General features: G+C 41.1%; 1 protein-coding gene across 1 annotated transcript in view; it reads left to right on the forward strand.

Moving 5' to 3' along the window:
* Nucleotides 1-17790, forward strand: part of ABCB5 (ATP binding cassette subfamily B member 5) — a gene marked incomplete at both ends in the record, with an annotated part of 55664 nt that overhangs the window by 19708 nt on the left and 18166 nt on the right. The window contains 11 exons of the mRNA XM_082499152.1: nt 1693-1839; nt 2282-2386; nt 3181-3258; nt 4399-4482; nt 6408-6611; nt 7465-7565; nt 8896-9036; nt 9546-9702; nt 11379-11576; nt 12497-12703; nt 13702-13848. Coding sequence (XP_082355278.1) covers nt 1693-1839; nt 2282-2386; nt 3181-3258; nt 4399-4482; nt 6408-6611; nt 7465-7565; nt 8896-9036; nt 9546-9702; nt 11379-11576; nt 12497-12703; nt 13702-13848 — 1569 coding nt within the window. The remainder of the gene's footprint in view (nt 1-1692; nt 1840-2281; nt 2387-3180; nt 3259-4398; nt 4483-6407; nt 6612-7464; nt 7566-8895; nt 9037-9545; nt 9703-11378; nt 11577-12496; nt 12704-13701; nt 13849-17790) is intronic.

Genomic DNA, 17790 nt, shown 5'->3' on the forward strand with positions numbered 1-17790 from the left:
AAAATTAAGTGTATTATTTCAGTGTTACTGTCGTTTTAATTCTAATTAAAACGAGTTGTGAGATTTCATTTGTAGGATTCTTTACTTCCTGGTACTCACTGTTGCAAATACTGGTGGATAATGTAATCCCTGGGGTGTGCGTACAAAGTTTTAAGGCACTTTGGAATATCGTAGGACAAACAAAAATAATATATTGAAACCCTAACATTTTAAAGTGTATTCTAAATAAAAGAACCATTATATTCTCTCTCCCTGCCTTAGTATAGGCTTTAAAACATCCACTTCTGGAGGTTTTTTATTCAGATAAAACACTTCAGTTGACAAATGTCATGTTAGAAATAAAAGTCATACAGGAAGTTCAGGTTTTAGAAACAGAACTTTGTCAAAGTTGAGTAAAACGTGCTCATGGCAATCAATAAGAGCAGATTTCTAGTGGGCTGTGGATCAGACTTCGGATATGCAGCTCAATAGAAACTTGATTTTTTTATTTTTTTTTTTTCCTATTTTGTGCTGCTTGAACTTCAGCATTTTTTGCATGAAATGTATTGGAAGAGTTGTTTGGCATTGTTTGGGTTTGGTTTGGTTTTTTAGCTGACTTCAGGACCCATGAAGTGAAGAAATAAAATGCAAATTCTGAAGTAAAACCAGAGATCTTTTTAAATCCATGGAAGTTAGGATCTCATCTTATGGAAGCTTTAGCGTAACTTGTATCTATTGATACTCCTTCTCACTAAAATATAGCTTCCAGCTAATACATATTTCAAATAGTATGAAGGAGCTGGATCCATTGCTATTATCACAAAAAAGTTACGCAACTTCAAAAGATACTTTTTGTCTGTATATTAATACTGCCTAAGACCTCAGAGGAAGTGGTGGGTGTTCGTGCTCAAGACTTCAGTGTTCATCGCATTCACAAAAAATTAAGAAATCAAGCATTCAGCAGTTGTAGATATTTCGGAAAGCTCAGGCCACTTTTATGGTTGAGGCTTAGCCACCCTTATTCTTCATCTGAAACATGGGATAAAATAACCAGGAAGCAAGAGCAATTTACTCTTAATCCTGCCTAATATGTTGTCTCATTTCCAGTGTTTTCATTTTTTGCTTTTCCAGAACTCCCCCCGTGGAAGCATAGGCACTCGAATAAATTAGTAAAGCAGAACAGGGCATTTTTTGTACTTTCAAAGGAGGCGCAGGCTCACTGACTGTTACATATGCTTATTTCACGCTCTTGGTAATGATGCATAGGCTATAGTTTGCCAAAGAGAAAGATGACCTCTCTACCCAGTTGTATCACTGCCAGCCCACTCGCATTTAGCTGAACCGGAGGGATCTTTTCTGTGCTTTGAACAGTGAGACTTTTAGTTCTTAATAAAGATTCAAGTGTTAGTTGACATCCATGGTGACCAGTCCTATCTGACTCTCAATGAACTGTCCTGGCCCTTCTCCCCTCATGACTTAGCCTTTTGTTAAGTTTTCTGCCCCCAAACTTTTACAGGGCGGTTGAAGTTCTAGGATGCGAAACAGCAAAGCTGCAGATGCCCAGCATGATCGCTCACTCCGAGTGCACAGAGAGGGCTTTCAGTAGTTTACCAAGACAGTTCACTACTCAAAGCCTAATGAACACCCACTGTCTGGGGAATTTCATGATCTGCAACTTTCCAAGGAAAACTTGCAGCTTTCCCTTTCCTGTAGGAAGAAAATCTCCCTGCTGTGCCTTACTCAAGAATCTTGGCTCTGAACAAACCTGAGTGGCTGTATGTACTGCTGGGAGTGATTGCTGCTGCCATCTCAGGTGGGGTCCATCCTGCATTCGCTGTTATATTTGGAAAAATCATTGGGGTAAGGTTTCTCTAGGTTGTGGGGTTTTTTTTGGTTTGTTTGCGAATGGACGCTGCAGTCATGAGCCTCCCTCGTTCTCAGACAGTTCTCCCCATGTAAGACTCCAGGTAGGACTTACTTGTATAAATGGATCCAATAAAAAATGGATAAAAGTTGGTGAAGTGACCCTCTAGAGGCAGAGCCCAGTGGAACTGCATCTGACCAGCAGAGGAAAAAAGGAACAATAGTTGGAGCCAGGGGAACAAACTAGCAAGATGTAGGTTAAATGGAAAGCTGGACTATAACTTCTGGCCCTCAACAAAAAGTTGACTGCAGATTTATTTGGGGATCCAGGATGCTTGCTAAGAGAAATTGAAGTAGACAAACTTGTTGAGATGAAGGCTGGTTTATGTAACTGGCACTTATTGTCTACGTACTCATTTTTGTGTTTTTTCTTGCATAGGCTTTTCAAGAAACAGATCCAGAGAAGAGGAATAAAAACACTTTGGTGCTTTCTTTAATGTTTCTTTTACTTGGAGTGATTGCCTTAGCAGCATATATAATCCAAGTAAGTGTCACTACACTGAAATGTTAGAAGTTCTTAACTCCCGGCAGGCTGCAGGTGTAACTTGTATCAATGCAGTCCGGGAAGCAAAACATCAGTCAGTGCTTACAAAAACACACAGAAGTGCCAGTGTTCTTCCTGTGATACGTCAGGTTTATGGATGCTTTTGCTCAAAGACATAGGTCCATATTTGTCGTTGGTTTAAAAACACCACTGAAAGCAATGCGGATTCAGCGTGGTTGAAATGAAATTTCAGGGTCTGGCCTTAAAAGTCAAAGTTGAGACTGACATTTCTCATTGACAGTCTATAGGCTCTTGCCAAAGTAAGTATAAAATAGACTCTTTCCGTGGCAGACGATGTTTTTCACACCATCAAGCAAACTCCATCGTCTGCTGTCCCCTTGTGACTGCTCCAAAGCTGGCAGGAGACGGTTACTGCACATTGTCCATATCGTGAAATCCATTGATGCGACTGCTGTGAGTGAACATCTCTTGTAGCAGTCAGATTAGGGAGGCCAATGACTAGATACGTTGATTGATCTTATAGTGCTGCTGAGGCATACGAATAAAGCCTTACAACGAAGCTCCTGCCTTCTTTGCTATGTTGCTTCCTTTCCCAGGGAAAATAGAGCTTCAGGTTCCAGGAACGAGAACGGCATTTTTCCCCAGACTTATATATGCACCCGGGGTTGTAGGAGACTTTTTTTTTTTTTTTTTGGTGTTGTTGCCTTTGTTGTGCAGCTTTGAAAACAGAGTTAAAGCATCAGTTGAGAATGTGACTCTCTTTCCTCCCCCAGGGATTCATGTTTGGGAAGTCTGGGGAAATACTAACAATGAGACTGCGCTCTTTGTCCTTCAGAGCATTACTTCAGCAGGTATGAATTATGCATCTAGGGTATCATGAGAGCCAGATGGCTTTTGCAGACTGTTACAAGGTACACATTGGGTTTTAATTGTGTGGTCTGGAGAAAAGAAAACAAAATATGTCTTTTCTACCGCTAGTTTAGGAAAAAGTACAACTTTTCTGAAAATCTCTTAATCCATGTGCAATTTGGCTTAATGCTGCTCCTGCAAATAGTCTAATTTCGAAGGGGTGTCATTGCGAATGTGCATATTTCTGGCATGTTATAATATGCGCACACTTTGCAGCTGTCTGTGGGTGCAAGGATGACCAAAAAAGTTTAATCTCCTCCTGCTTGGGTGGCCATGATGTAAGTATGTAATATATAGATTTAAGTCTAATCGGTTAAGATACCTGTAGATTTAAATCCAGATACTGCAATCCATAGCAAATAGACCATCTGATAATTTTTTTACTGCAAAATTGCCCTATTGCATCAAGAATTACCCATGAGAAGAATAAAGTTACTTATATTAAACCATTTCTGTTAATTTGTGTGACTTCACGTTACTTGCACAGGAGTTTTGAGAATGCATAACTCGGCACCCCCACACCCAATGGGGACAAGAACCTGTGTGTTCATAGAAACATCTGAAAGGAACTAGGAGAGGGAAAATTAGAGATTTAAAAAAAAAAAAAAAAAAAAAAAACATAGCCTTTGGATGTAAAAGGGCCTAATTTCCTTTCTGTATGTACAAACATAGATAAGCAATTGTTCTTCTATTGTTAATGGAATAGATAACTTGTAAGAAGAGAATAGTTAAACTCTTCAGGCCCAAGGAAGAAATGAGTAAAAGGAGTTTATAACAAAAGTTTCTAAATAGGCGTGCTCAGAAGAACACCAGAGCTCATAACACTTTGGTTGTGAACAATTAGATGTTCACAACGGCATAATACTTTTTAAGCTTTTTCTTTTAGTTTACTTGAAAGACACTGACTATAGAGGAAGAATATTGCAGTTACCCATCATGACTTGTACTTCCATTTCCCCATATGCCACCTGAGCTGGAAATGTTTGTTCGTTTTATTAGTAACCCTGATAAATCTGCAATAGGGTAAGAATATGTAATTGTTTGGAACAGAAATTAGCAGAAATTAGTGTCTTTTCTTGCAGGAGATTGGATGGTACGATGACCAGAAAAATGCTGTTGGTGTTCTGCTAACTCGGCTTGCTACAGATGCTTCCCAAGTCAAAGGGGTATGCAGATTCCTTTTCATGTGCTTTTTAAATATTTTTTTTTTCCTTACAAGTATTAATTGCCATTGGTGAGGGACACTGAGATTATTTCAGGACACCAGGTATCAAATCTAACCCACAAACTGGCAGATGCGTTTACGTAGCATGCTGTTGTCACCTTGGAAACAGCTTCCCAGCTGATAATTTATGAGAACTAGCAAACATTCAGCAAGTCTTTAAGATAAGTATATAATAACTTTAGGCCACTTCACTTTGCAAAGTGAAATCTGCATATGTGCTGGGAACCTGAATTGGTGGACCCCAGGTTTTTACACCCTATGATGGGTGTCCCTGGAGTACCAGGAAAAAGTTGTATCTGCAGATGATACAAACCCTTACAGACCTTAGTGAGGATCCCATTACAATCAAATGTGCTTCACACGCAAGCAGACCGAAGAGCAAGGAATGGCCCGGCATTAATAGAGAACACCAGGGAGGGAGAGGGCCAAGGGAGGGAATGACTCAAGGTGCCAGTATGGGAGAGGTGGCTGCTGGACACTGGCAGGAGAATATGGCAATTTATGCACAATTCCTCCTACTGCTCACCTCATCAGCAATCCCTGACGATCTGCTGGGAGAAGGGAGGGAGGAGGGGTGGAGGGGGAAGAAAGAAAAAAATCACTGCAGGACTTGCGGGGGAAAAGTTTACTGGTTTGTTTTAAGATGTCTTTGTTTCCTTCAAATTTTTACATCAAAAACTCTTTAATCCCTACATTTTTCAGTCTCAGTAGGCTTTTATTTCTCTCTGCTGTCCCCCTTCCTTATGGGCTAGTAGTAAGAAAATAGTCTTTGACAAAACTTAGCCATTTTCATCTTTTTAAAGATCCAGTTTGTTTCAGTGGCATTGAACTAGATCACCCTGTTAGGGCAGTAGAAAGGAGGGGCGCACAGGGTCCCCTAACTACAAAAGCCAGCTAAGGGCCTGAATGGCTCTCCAAAGCTATTGTGTTCTCTGGAGCTCTACAGAGTGTCAGTAAGTAAGTACCGTGCTTCATGCTGCGCTGGCTGAAGTTTCCAAATCCATCTTTATGTGCAGCCCCTAGAACATATGGCAACAATTCACCTTGGCATTGGTTTAATTATTACTTTTTTAAACTTTATTGAACAAGAAAAGTCTTTTCAGGGCAGGAAAGTCTTTGGCAAAAGAGAGAATTTTTGCTTCCCACCCAAGGATTTTTGTTTTTTCCATCAAGCCAAATTTTGGAAGATGAACTATTTCCACAGGGCTGTTTTCAGACCTTTCTTCTGCAGATCAGAGCCCACCCGGATGCTGGATGCTAATCATCTCTCATTTTGAAAGTTCTTGATGAAAAGGTTACACAGGCTGGGAGGAGACAAGAGTTCTTCAGTATGAGTTCATCTTTCCCACTGAGATATCCCTGCTGAGATAAAGCATTTCTGCAGGGTGGCCAAATTCAGAGGGTTTTTTACTGAGAACACAACTCCAGGTGCAGCAGTGTGAGAACCTGAGGAGGAGTAGTTTCCACCACTGTTAGTAGGAAGGGTCAATGGATGACTGTTGCTAGAAAGAAGCCCCTCTGGCCTAATGCTGGGCACCCAACAGCCAACCTGCCCTACTGTGACAGTGGCCACAGTCTTCTGTGCCTCAGGTAGTGCGGGAAGTCCCAGACATTTCACTAAACAACTGCACGACCAACTGTTGAGATTCCTTTAACCTTGCTTGAAGGCCTGAATGCTGGCAGGTAAGAGGGACATCTAGGAACAGTTGCATAAGTAAGTGCATAACATCCAGGCACGTCGCCGCGCAGGGTTTTGCTTTCCAGCTGAAGAGCTGGCCTTGCCTCTGTAGTGATTTCAAGTGGTGCTATAAGTAACAAAAATAAAGTGTAATGATGGATATTTGGGGGTTTCTGGGGTTTTCTTAGGCAACCGGGAGCCGACTTGGACTGATGACTATGACTGTCTTTACCCTTCTGACTGCCATCGTTATTGCTTTTGTATACGGCTGGCAGTTAACTTTGCTTATCCTGGCCTGCATTCCTTTCGTTATTGCTACCAACGCTGCAAGAGTTAGCTCTGTGTCTGGTCATGCTGCAAAAGATCAAAAAGCTTTGGAAGAGGCTGGAAGAGTAAGTTCTCCAATTTTAACTACAGGGTTATGGTGCGAGATCACTTTTAAGGACAACACTCTAGCTGTATTAAGGCTGACACAATTATCCGAGATAAATGAAGGGGGGAAGAGGAGGGGACAGGACAGGGTGGGAGACAAAGTGGATGTTTATATATCCCCAAGAAAAGCAAAACATAGATAACACAAAACATCTGTAAATTAGGCTATAAAAGCGCGTTTGAAAGCCTACATGGTGGACTTCTGGGCAGGGACAGCTGTAACAGCAGCAGCCCCGGCGCTGGTGCACCTTGTGCCCAGGGCAGCAGCGGAGCTCTGCACCGCTCTGTGCGGCGGCCAGAGGCGTCGCAGGGCTGAGCCACCGAGCACTGACATTGCTACCTTCTTGTTCCATCATAAAACGCAGACCATTAACGTGCTCACGGGTTTTGGGGTACTGCCTTCGTTCACTTGATGGCACTCTTCTAGGAGACAGAAGTAGTCCGTGCGAAAGTGCAAGCCCTGTGCAGATGACTGGGGTTTGTTCCTATTTTATGAAATAGGGTTTAAGTCATTGGGGTCACAACCCACGGGTTAGGGTAGGGGCTGCTGAGGCTTCCTGCGTGCTGGCCCAAGCTTCTGAACTCAAACGCTTTGTTGGCTTCAGCCCCACCTTGCCTTGTGACCCTGGGGTGAATAATCTCGTTGCTTTGGGCTTTCCTTCACCTGGTAATAGACCTCGATCTCCTCTCTTAGGCAAGCACTTTCTGATCTAAAATAATAAATGCTAGAGAAGAGATCGAGTGTTTAGGAGATAACGTTGTAGATTGCAGTCGTAAGGAATTGCCTCTTATGTGTTGTATCTCCCAATTTAGATTTCAACCGAGTCAGTTGAAAACATAAGAACTGTAGCTTCGCTGACCAGGGAAGAAGCATTTTATGAAAGATACGTTACAAGTTTGAATGGTCCATATAGGTGGGATTTTTTTCTTTATTATTTCCTTCTTTGCACATTTTAGTCTTTTAGATTTCTTGTAAATACATATCTTGCAAGCTGCCCAATACCCAAAAGATTGGGAAGGATTTCAATAGCCATTTACATAGTTTTGAAATTTGTTCACTTGGTATGTTTTAATATACGTTCTTAAACTCAGGGTGAAAATACATTTGCAGGATTTGCCTTTTCATTATGCAAACATTTTATAAACTGCATTCTCTCCATATGTGTTGCAGTATATTGTTTTCTTGTGTATGCCTAGAATATAGGACTTATGTTCACTCTGTTTCTGTATATTGGATTGATACTAGTTAAATCAGGAACTGACTGCTAACTCCCATACCGCACCCTTTATAACAAAACCCAGATTTATTCCCCTCAGATGACTTTGAAACCTTGAAATAAACTTCATATGTTTCCCTTGTTTGACCCGCTATATCCCACTGAAACCCATCCGAATCATCAGGGATGCCAGATTTTTCTAGCTCCATTTTATTTAAACAATAGTCCAAAATCGCATTTGTTTCTTTCCTCCTTCAAGGTAACTAATATAGAAGAAGAAATTGAAGCATTGTATAATCTGTCCTCAGCCAAAAGAGTGTTAAAATTCAGTGTCTGGTGAACCGTTAATACCCCAGATATGGGCAGGATGCTCACCTGGGCTGTCAAAGGTCTCTGATTTACAGCTCGGACTAGAAAGACTTCCATTTCCTCAGAAAGCATCCTAAACCATGAGGGCAGAGAGTCCTCCAGACTCTGATTCAGTGTGCATTCAATTAGCTACACAAAATGAAACTTCTCCAGAAGGATGGATTGAGAAATAGAGGCTTTACTCTAAATCCCTGGGGGGATACCCAGCAATACCTCCCTGCTCCGAATGGGGATGAGAGCTCACTGCTCGCATGGGAAGACCTGGTGGAAACCCACAGGCGGCTGTCAGCCCAGGCTGGAGCCTGCTTGTTTTTTTATTAAAATGGGTCATATGTGGTAGTTATTGAATTTTTTTTTTTTTTTTTTAACTGCTCTGCTGACCGGACCTGCTACAGAAAAGCAAAGGAAGAGATTCAAGATGGCATAACTGAGGATCTCATTGCTCTAACTAAGCAGTTCCATGTCAGGGTGCAGGATGCTTTTAGGGTCTGGAGGAGGTTGTTTGTGAATGTGCACATCTTCTGAGCTGATTCGTTGTGTTTTCAGGGGGTGAAGTGTATTGCTTGAAAGCTGTAACCCAGACATCTGGCCGTCCCCCAGCCAGCATCTGCTGTTTCTGTTTTACGAGTCATTTATGGAAAGTCTCTTCCTTTACCAGAGATTCTCTGACAAAAGCCCCTTTCTATGGATTTACCTACGGAGTAGCTCAGTGTGCAAACTACTTCATTAATGCGGCAGTCTTCAGATTTGGGGCATGGCTCATTGCCCATTGTCTGAGCAACTTTGAAAATGTATTTATGTGAGTATACTCTATAAAATGTTAAAAAAAAAAAAAAAAAAAAAAAAGCCATACACATGATAGTGATTTCAATGCACAATGCATGCAGATTATTTCATCTAATTACGGAGGTAATGGGACGTAGAGATTCAAGAATTCAGTCCGGTTGGGAGTGCAGTTTGGGCACAAGGGTTGTTTTGGGGAAAGGTGTGTATTCGGGCAGCGAAGCAGCAAGTATCTGGCCATGCTCAGTGCACCTACACTGGAGAAGTCTTTCTTTGACATCCCCTCCGGGCAGAGGGTATTGCGTAGAGAAGTGATGTGATACCGCTGCTCATCTACAAAGTAGTTATAGGAATAAACAGAACTTCCTAATACTGGATGACATTTTGAGGGGTGAGGAGCTCCAGAAATGTCATAATCTAAACATGCTAAAAAACTTTATTCTGAGGGCTTGTTTTACACATGAGGAAAAAAAAAAATGCATTGTTCTGTCTGAAATGAATGATGCTTTATCTTTTGGTTTTTAGAGTCTTCTCTTCCGTCATATTTGCAGCTATGAATGTTGGTCAGTCTGCTTCCCTGGCACCAGATTATGGCAAAGCTAGAATGTCGGCTCAAAGAATCTTTCAACTTTTGGACAGAAAACCTCTAATTGACAGTTATAGTGAAGAAGGTGAAAAATTGGTAAGGTTTTTTGCAGAAAAACCTTGAAACAAACTAAATTAGTAATGCTTTATTGTCTAAAACTATTCATAGTTTCTCTTTTTTAGGGTGTTGCAAAAGACAGACATTATATAAGATAGTGGTACTGCCCCCTTATTTTTAATGGGCCATATTATTTTCAGTCACATGTGTATACCTTTAAATGTAGTTTTGCTCTGAATGAGCTAAAAAAAAATAATTACTTTTCATTCAACTGCCCCACATCTTAAATGGCTTCAGGAAAACACTGACAATGGCAGTTCCACTTACAGTCGCATTGCCTTTGTAAGAGTTTGCAGGAGAAATAAAATTCAAGTGGATTTTCGTACTGTTTTTGTAGATAAGAGACAGTAGTTCCTTCACTGACAGAGCAGTTTTGCCAAAATTTGCCCTTCTACAACTGTGGAAACTCTTACAAGTAAAAATGTGCTCTTGTGAAGTCAAAACTAACTTAATGAATAATCTATATTGCTCTAAAGTTGGGGGGGGAAGAAAACAAAGAAAAAGAAAAAAAAAAAAAAAAGAACAAAAACTAAAAAACCAAAACACACTTAAAATCCTCCAAAAATCACCTCTAAACAAAAATTGTCATTAAGGAAACTGACCTCAGCACTTGCCAAATTTCTCCATGAGGTGCTTTCAGTTTGCACGATCTGGAAGGATTACATTTGTACATCCATCTAAGTTTAAAATGAACTTCCCATGTAGGTTTTATATGGTTTTAGCCCCTACTCAGGAAGCCATAATCCAGTTTCTATAACTTTAAGTTTATACACAGGATTTTCAGCCCTTAAAGTTATGAGCACGCTTTATGTACCTTCTTGAACCAGAACCCTCTGGCACAGACGCTGAAAGATTTGGCAGAAGATCCCTGGTAAGATAAAACTTAAATGAAAATAGTTCTAGTATAGGCTGGACTCGAATACCAGTGATGCATGTGACTTCTGCAAAGCAAAGCTTTGATCCCGTTAAATGAGATCACCAGCTGCCGTGAGAGCACTGTACTGGGTGGTGCCACTAGTACGTACGTACGTAGGGCTGTCTCCTGCCCCGAACCATAGGAGAGGCAACAGTCTTAATGTGTGCCCCTTTTCTTCCACTTGTGTTTAGAAATCAGGCTGGCTAGAATGGCTAATTAACAACTACCGTTGCTGTTTAAAACACAGCTTGTCCTACACTCTACCTACCGAAGAATTCAGCCCTGCTGTCTTAACAGCTGATCTTGGCCTTGTGTTGCATTCGTTCAAATTGTGCGACCTGCAGTTTGAGACCAGGACAGCAAATGTTATGGATTATACCAAGAGTACATGTGCCTCAATTACATGTGCCAGAGACGAAAAATATTAATGTTGTTGTTTATTTGTCTAAAGATATTAATTCCAAAGGTGAAGTGAGAAATAGATACGAGAAGCAGAAAACTGTTTCTCCAGAAGGACCTAGCAACTTACATCTGCAGATCATCCCATAAATAACGAGATATATATATTGGATATACTCAATCCAATATGTAATTTAAAAGAACTTCAAAAGCAGTTTTGAAAACACTCTCCTAAGCTTTCTTGTCAGTTCTCTCATTTTAATAACAGTCTTACAAGTGTCACTATAGTTAAAGCTAATAAATGCTAATCTAAGCGTGTGAACTCTGTGTTGCTTTTCAGAGCAATTTTGAAGGAAACATTGAATTCAGAAACATCCATTTTGTATATCCATCGAGGCCAGAAGTTCAAGTTTTGCAAGGACTCAACGTGAAGGTTAACAAAGGGCAGACCCTGGCATTAGTAGGAAGCAGCGGCTGTGGCAAAAGCACATCCATTCAGCTCCTGGAGAGATTTTATGACCCTGTGGAAGGACAAGTGGTAAAAATAGATTTGTGTGGCTATTAATAACAATTAAATCTACAGAACACTCTATCTTCCAAGGTTTCAGAGGCTTTAAACAATACTGGAAATATCTCTGATGAGATGCCTCTTTTAGAGGTGTGGGTTACTGAGGTTGTGGCTCCAGTGGAGCTGTAGACAATCTCAAGGCCCCTGTCGTTGCCTGCCCGTGCGTTGGCCACAGGTACCAGCACTGGCAGCCATGTTGGCACGGTGGGCTGGCTCAGGGCGCAGATCTCGCCGGGGAAGAGAATGAGAGTCTCAGACTGCGTTGCCTCCCCGAAGCTGCTCACAGCCTGGTCACAGGGGGGCATAATGTTGATGTCACTTGCTTGTCAGTGCATAAGTCATCTCATTAATATGAATTCACGCATCAGAGGCAGATATGTGCTTCAGATAATACAAATGTAATCCCCCAGGGATGCTACTATGTCATCGTCAGAAGGTTGCAATGGGCTTTTTGCTGCAATCCCCATTAATGGGTATAGAAAGTCCAAAGAAACCTCCTTGGAGGTTTTAAGATTGAGTCGAAGGCCTACAGCTGTGAAAATTCATTGTTGCGCTCAGCTTCTTAGGGGTAGGCTTTCCCGTGAGGTTCCCAGTGCTTGTGGTCAGTAGGGCTGGAAGGACCGCAGGAACAGCCTGTGGTCTGCACTCTGTGTTTCTGTCTGCTGGGAAATGGAAGCAAAAACACGCACAAAATTAAAAACTAATGAAAGGAAATATTTCATCTATACTTCCGGTTCTTTTCCATTTTGCACGCAAAACTTACTCGATCTCAGCAGGGATTCCACCACGTAACGGGCTTCCTCTTACAGTTCATGTTTCCTGTTCACAGTGTGTATCTGTGGATGAGCTCTGGAGTCAACTTGGCATCATTTTTCTGTTGTTTTTTCTAGTTAGCAGATGGATTTGATACCAGATCTTTGCATTTACAATGGCTGAGGTCCAGACTGGGCCTGGTGTCACAGGAGCCCATTTTGTTTGACTGCAGCATTGCAGAAAATATTCGGTATGGAGACAACAGTAGGGTGGTTAGTCAGGAGGAAATTGAAGAAGCAGCTAAAGCAGCAAATATTCATACCTTCATTGAAAAACTGCCAGAGGTAAGACACAGTGATCTTCTCTTCACAGTGAAATTAGATATTTGCAATGATATTGAGAAATCTAGGTAACGCTCATTTACATAGATCAAATTAAAAATAAACATTTTTGCTTCCCTTAATAGGAAAAAGTATAGAATTTTATGTTTAAAAACGTCAGCATGTTTCAAGCTTTAAATCATTCTTAGTTTGCTCAAAAACAAAATAAATCCGATATTCCAGCTAGTATAGGGGTAGACAAAGCAGACTATGAAAGGGGGAAAAATAGGAGGATGCTCTATGTACAAATAAGTCCTCATATTTTTTTTTTAGATTTTTTTCCTTTGACAGCCAAAACGTCTCAAGTTACTCTGAGAAAGACAATATTTTTTTCTAAAATAATTCTATTTCTAATTGGATGGGCAGGCACAGGGAGTGCTTCTTAACAAATACGGACGGGCAATAAATCAAAAGTGAACGACATGGCATTTGACCTTCATGCCTGCCAAGAATTTGGTTCTAACAAGGAAAAATGCTTTGAAAGTTTGTTTTCATTGTAGTTCTGTGTAACTTGAAAATGATGTAGTGATGTTGAAAAATATTTCGTCTTCATTACTGCTTATGACGTTTGGGATTCTTTATTTGAAAGTAATGCAGAATCAAGTTCTGCATGTATATGTCAGTAAGCATTAAATCTGTAGTCACTCTTATGATCATATGCTCATGGGCAGATGTCTGTGGACACCTCACGGCTATATCACTGGTGGTACCATTCAAGACCTATTCCAGTCTTTGGGGAAGGAAATTTTCAGACCAGTTATAAATATGCGTGGCTGTATATATAACTGGTTATACTAGAGGTGTTTATAAAACCTTAACTTTATTAAAACCACTTGCACTATTCTTTTCTTTCAAGATGGAAATACCTAATCATTTTTATAGCCATGCATAAAAGTTAACTTTTCTAATCTTCTTTCTCTAAGAGTATTCACAGGCCGCTTTCTTTAATTTTTAACATACAGAAATATAATACCCGGGTAGGTGAGAAAGGAACACAACTTTCTGGAGGTCAAAAACAAAGAATCGCAATTGCCCGTGCTCTGGTTCGTAATCCTGCCATTCTGCTTCTGGATGAAGCTACATCTGCTCTTGACACAGAAAGTGAAAAGGTGAGTAATGATTACGTGAAATATATATGTGTACGTACATGGCTAGTTGCTTTCTGTAGAATAAAATCAATGCAAACACGTTGCAGATGCTCAGCTGTGAAACAACAGGGCGGGTCTATCGTGGTAGCTTTTCCAGCTGTAAGCTGTGAATTCAATGACACTAGGATCTCTACTAAACAAACAAGTAGAAACCCCCAAAACTTTAAGTAGAAAACACCGTGGGGAGCTGATACTCTTCAGCTGCCTTCCTATTAGCTGTATTTGATGGTAAATACTGATTTTGTGTTCTGACCCTAACTGGATGCCCAAGAACCCACTTCTCAGTGTCTCATGCTCATTTGCACAGTCTCACCGACCTCAGTGAGAAACCCTATTGAGTAATGGTCTCGTGTAAGCACTGACTTGTATATCTATGGGAGACCTATTCAGGTGATAACAAAGACTAAGAAAACAAATGTGGTTGGTATGACAAGTGAAGGCTTTCCAGGTGCTAATAGCATTTTCATGACGTATATGTGCAGATCGTCCAGAAAGCTCTCGATAATGCCCGGCAAGGTCGAACCTGCATCGTCATTGCTCACCGCCTGACGACAGTACAGACTGCAGACATCATTGCAGTGATCCAGAACGGCAGGGTGGTTGAGCAGGGCACCCACAGCCAGTTACTGGCAAAGGAAGGACACTACTATGCCCTTGTAAATGCACAAGTCTCTAATTAGTACTGTTTGCTGGGGGAGGGGGGGGGTAATTGTTTTTTGGTTTGTTTTTTTTTTTTTTCTGGGAAGACATGAAAAAATTACAGAGAATTAATGTTGTTTGTGCTGATGGAGCAGGGACCGTATGTTGCAGCCTGGTTGCTGTACCCAGTGTAGCCCTTGCCCCACACATTCTTGGGGATGAGCAGTACATGCCCTGGGGTGGCTCATGGAGGGTGCACGAAGAAGGCCCAGGGGCTGAATCTGCTGACCAGTTGTGATCACGTGATCTGGAAGGAGCCAGACCTGGAGTAGTTTCATCCACCCCATGGCTTAGGTGAGGCACCCTGCTCCTACTGTCCCCCCAAACCCTGGACCATACCAGGCACCATAGACCAACGCTGTACCAGAGTATGGCAGTGTAACCATGGATCATGGATGAGCAGTGAGCTGATGCTTGTGTTTGTCTGTTGGGTTCCTTCACCAGTCAGGTGCAGCCGTAAATTCTTCTTAATTAAAGATGACTTTCAATTCTTACTGACTGCTGAGATTCCAAATAAAGGCATTTGTATTAAATTTAGAGAGAAGAGGTTGGATGTATGGGTTGGTTGGGTTTTTTTCCCCACTTCATGCCACATTTCTAATATTGCTGTGCTTCTCATGGTTCTTGGAGATTCAGTGTTCTATTTCAGACAATAATTGTAATAGAAGCTTTCCATATAGAGATAAACTGACACAAGAGATACCATTGTTTTGTTTAGTATTTTTCAGTTGCTGACCTAACAGAGTTTAATCGCTCTTTGCATCCATCAGGGTAATTTCAAAGATCTTTGGGGGGGAGCTAGGATGGCTTCTTTTGGAGCAGACTCGTGTCAGCCACATAAATAACTTTTTGTTGTTCTTGTTGTTTTAAAGAAAAAACCTACCCAAAAGTGCTTTTTACTATGAGATCCTTTATTTTGAATAGACATGGTGCTTAGGGGCACGTTTTAGTGGTGGACTTAATAGCGGTAGGTTAACAGTTGGACTTGATGATCTTAAGGGTCTTTTCCAACGTAAAGGATTCTGTGATTCTATGAACAATTTTTAAGGTTGTTTGAAGTGTTGGCAAAATTCATTTACACATGTGCTTTAATAATTGCTTATTCCTCTGATATATTCCTTGGGGTGCAGCAATACATCCTTCAACAGCTGAAGAATGTGTACTGTGTAGTCAGAGTGACTCAGCAGCTGGGGTTTTTTGGCTGGTTAAACCCAATTGCAGCATTTTAATTTTCCAAGGCTTTGCACGTGGCTTTGGGTTAGGATTTATGGCCTGGAGCAACCTGCAGTACTTTATGATTTCCAGATAACTCTGCTCAATTGTAGCAGACAAAACTTACAGTAATGACTATCTCCTTTGCTCGTTTCAATTGTTTTCCGGTATCAGGATCCATGAGGGGAATAAAACACACAAAAGAAAACAAATTCTGGTCTCAGCTTTGCCAAAATAAATACAGTCGCTCTCACAGAGTTTTTCTCAGGGATTTTTAGAAGAGGAGTTATCGCTCATTCAGGCACCCCTCTTGTGTGACCTCTTCACTTTCTCATGATAGGCAGATACTACAGGAGCTGCTGCCCTCATTACATTCCCAATTATCCAATGTGGGCTCCAATTAATTCCCTTTTCCCTGTTTTCTTTCTGCACTGGAGTTACAATTAAAAGCAGTAGAGTTTGAGTCTCACTTTTGAAAGTAAAATATCTTCCTTCTTAATCCAGAAACCTTTGGGGGGAAGAAAGAATTGGTTTTCTACTTTTGGGTTAGATGTATATGTGGTTTTCGTTACAATTGTAATGATGAATAAATTTTTGTAATATTACAATTCACTACGATCTATTGCAGTAACAATTAAGTAAAAATGGGAAATTTATTTAAATATACAAATAGAGGAGATAACAGTCACTAAGCTAAGGCTCTGTAACATAATGAATCATCTAACATCTGGGGCTAGTTAATGGACCATCTTTATGGAAAATACTGCGTTCACATCCATGCAGATTATGGAGAAGATACAAAGGTGCTTCCTTCCCACCAGCTTGGAATTATTTACTAGCACAGGGGCAAGAGGAGTGAGGTAATATGCACTGTTTGACCTGGAAGGTGCTGAAAGAACTGCAGCATGTTCAGCCTAGAAAAATAAGTTCTGCGACTTGTGTTTCCCTTTATTTGCTCTTTTAGAGGTCAACATTACCTACCATGGAAAGAAAAGTGGCTACACTCGCATCCCTTTCGGCATGTTCCTCACCCTTGCTTACATAGAGCGTTCTCATGTTGCAATAGCTGGACAGAGTCAGTACCAGCTATGTGGGTTAAGGATAAACACATAAAGGTCTCGAAGTAAGATGCTGGGCAGCACTGTGTCATGTCATCCCTTATGGAAGGGTAGGCACGGGTTTTGGTCAGGACCAGAGGGAGCAGGTGCTGATGTCGTGATGGAGGCAGCATGCGTGCAGCGCTCTGGGTTGTGGCAGCCACATGGGAAAAGAGCAGTGCCCGACAGCTGTGCCTCGGGAGCATCCTCTGCTCTTACGCAGGGGAAATAGAAAACAAAACTGAAGTAAATATTGTTGATTTACTTAAGTTTACGACTGAGATATTATGTAACATAGGAACACACTTCACTGATTTATCTCAATACAAACATGCTAAAAGCCACTCATATCGCAGCCCTGTTTAAAAGATCAGCTGTCGATCTGAGAAAAACACCAAACGCAAGTCCTACCCAACACAAAAGAAGTGGTGAGCAAGGAAACAGAGCAAAATCCCTGCCACCTGTAAGAATGGCAAAAAAAAAGCACACTACTGCATGCCTGCTAAAAGATGGACTGAGCTGGATGAGATATAAATAGATTAATACGCTCAGCTTGTAGGCACTAATAACAAGCTCTGATGGTTTAGTTCAGACCATCTAAGTCACCATTCCAGCTACATATACCCATAAATCTTGCAGGCTGGCTCCGATTTAAAAGCAGACCTGAGTTCAGAGACAAATGCATGTCAAAAGCACCTCTTCAGCACCAAATGTTAGACTGAAATAGAAATCAAAAGAATTAGCCCTGACAGAAAAGAAAAGCCTATGAGGACACTTCTTAAGAGCAGAGGATTTGTTGGCCCCAACACTCTCTGTCCTCTGCTGCCATCTACCCCAGCTGTCAGACTTAAAAAAAAAAAAAAAAAAAAAAAAAAAAAGACTTCCCTTACCCCTG

This window comes from Vanellus vanellus (genome assembly GCF_965231255.1).
Source record: "Vanellus vanellus genome assembly, chromosome: 2".
In the NCBI taxonomy this organism is placed as follows: domain Eukaryota; kingdom Metazoa; phylum Chordata; class Aves; order Charadriiformes; family Charadriidae; genus Vanellus; species Vanellus vanellus.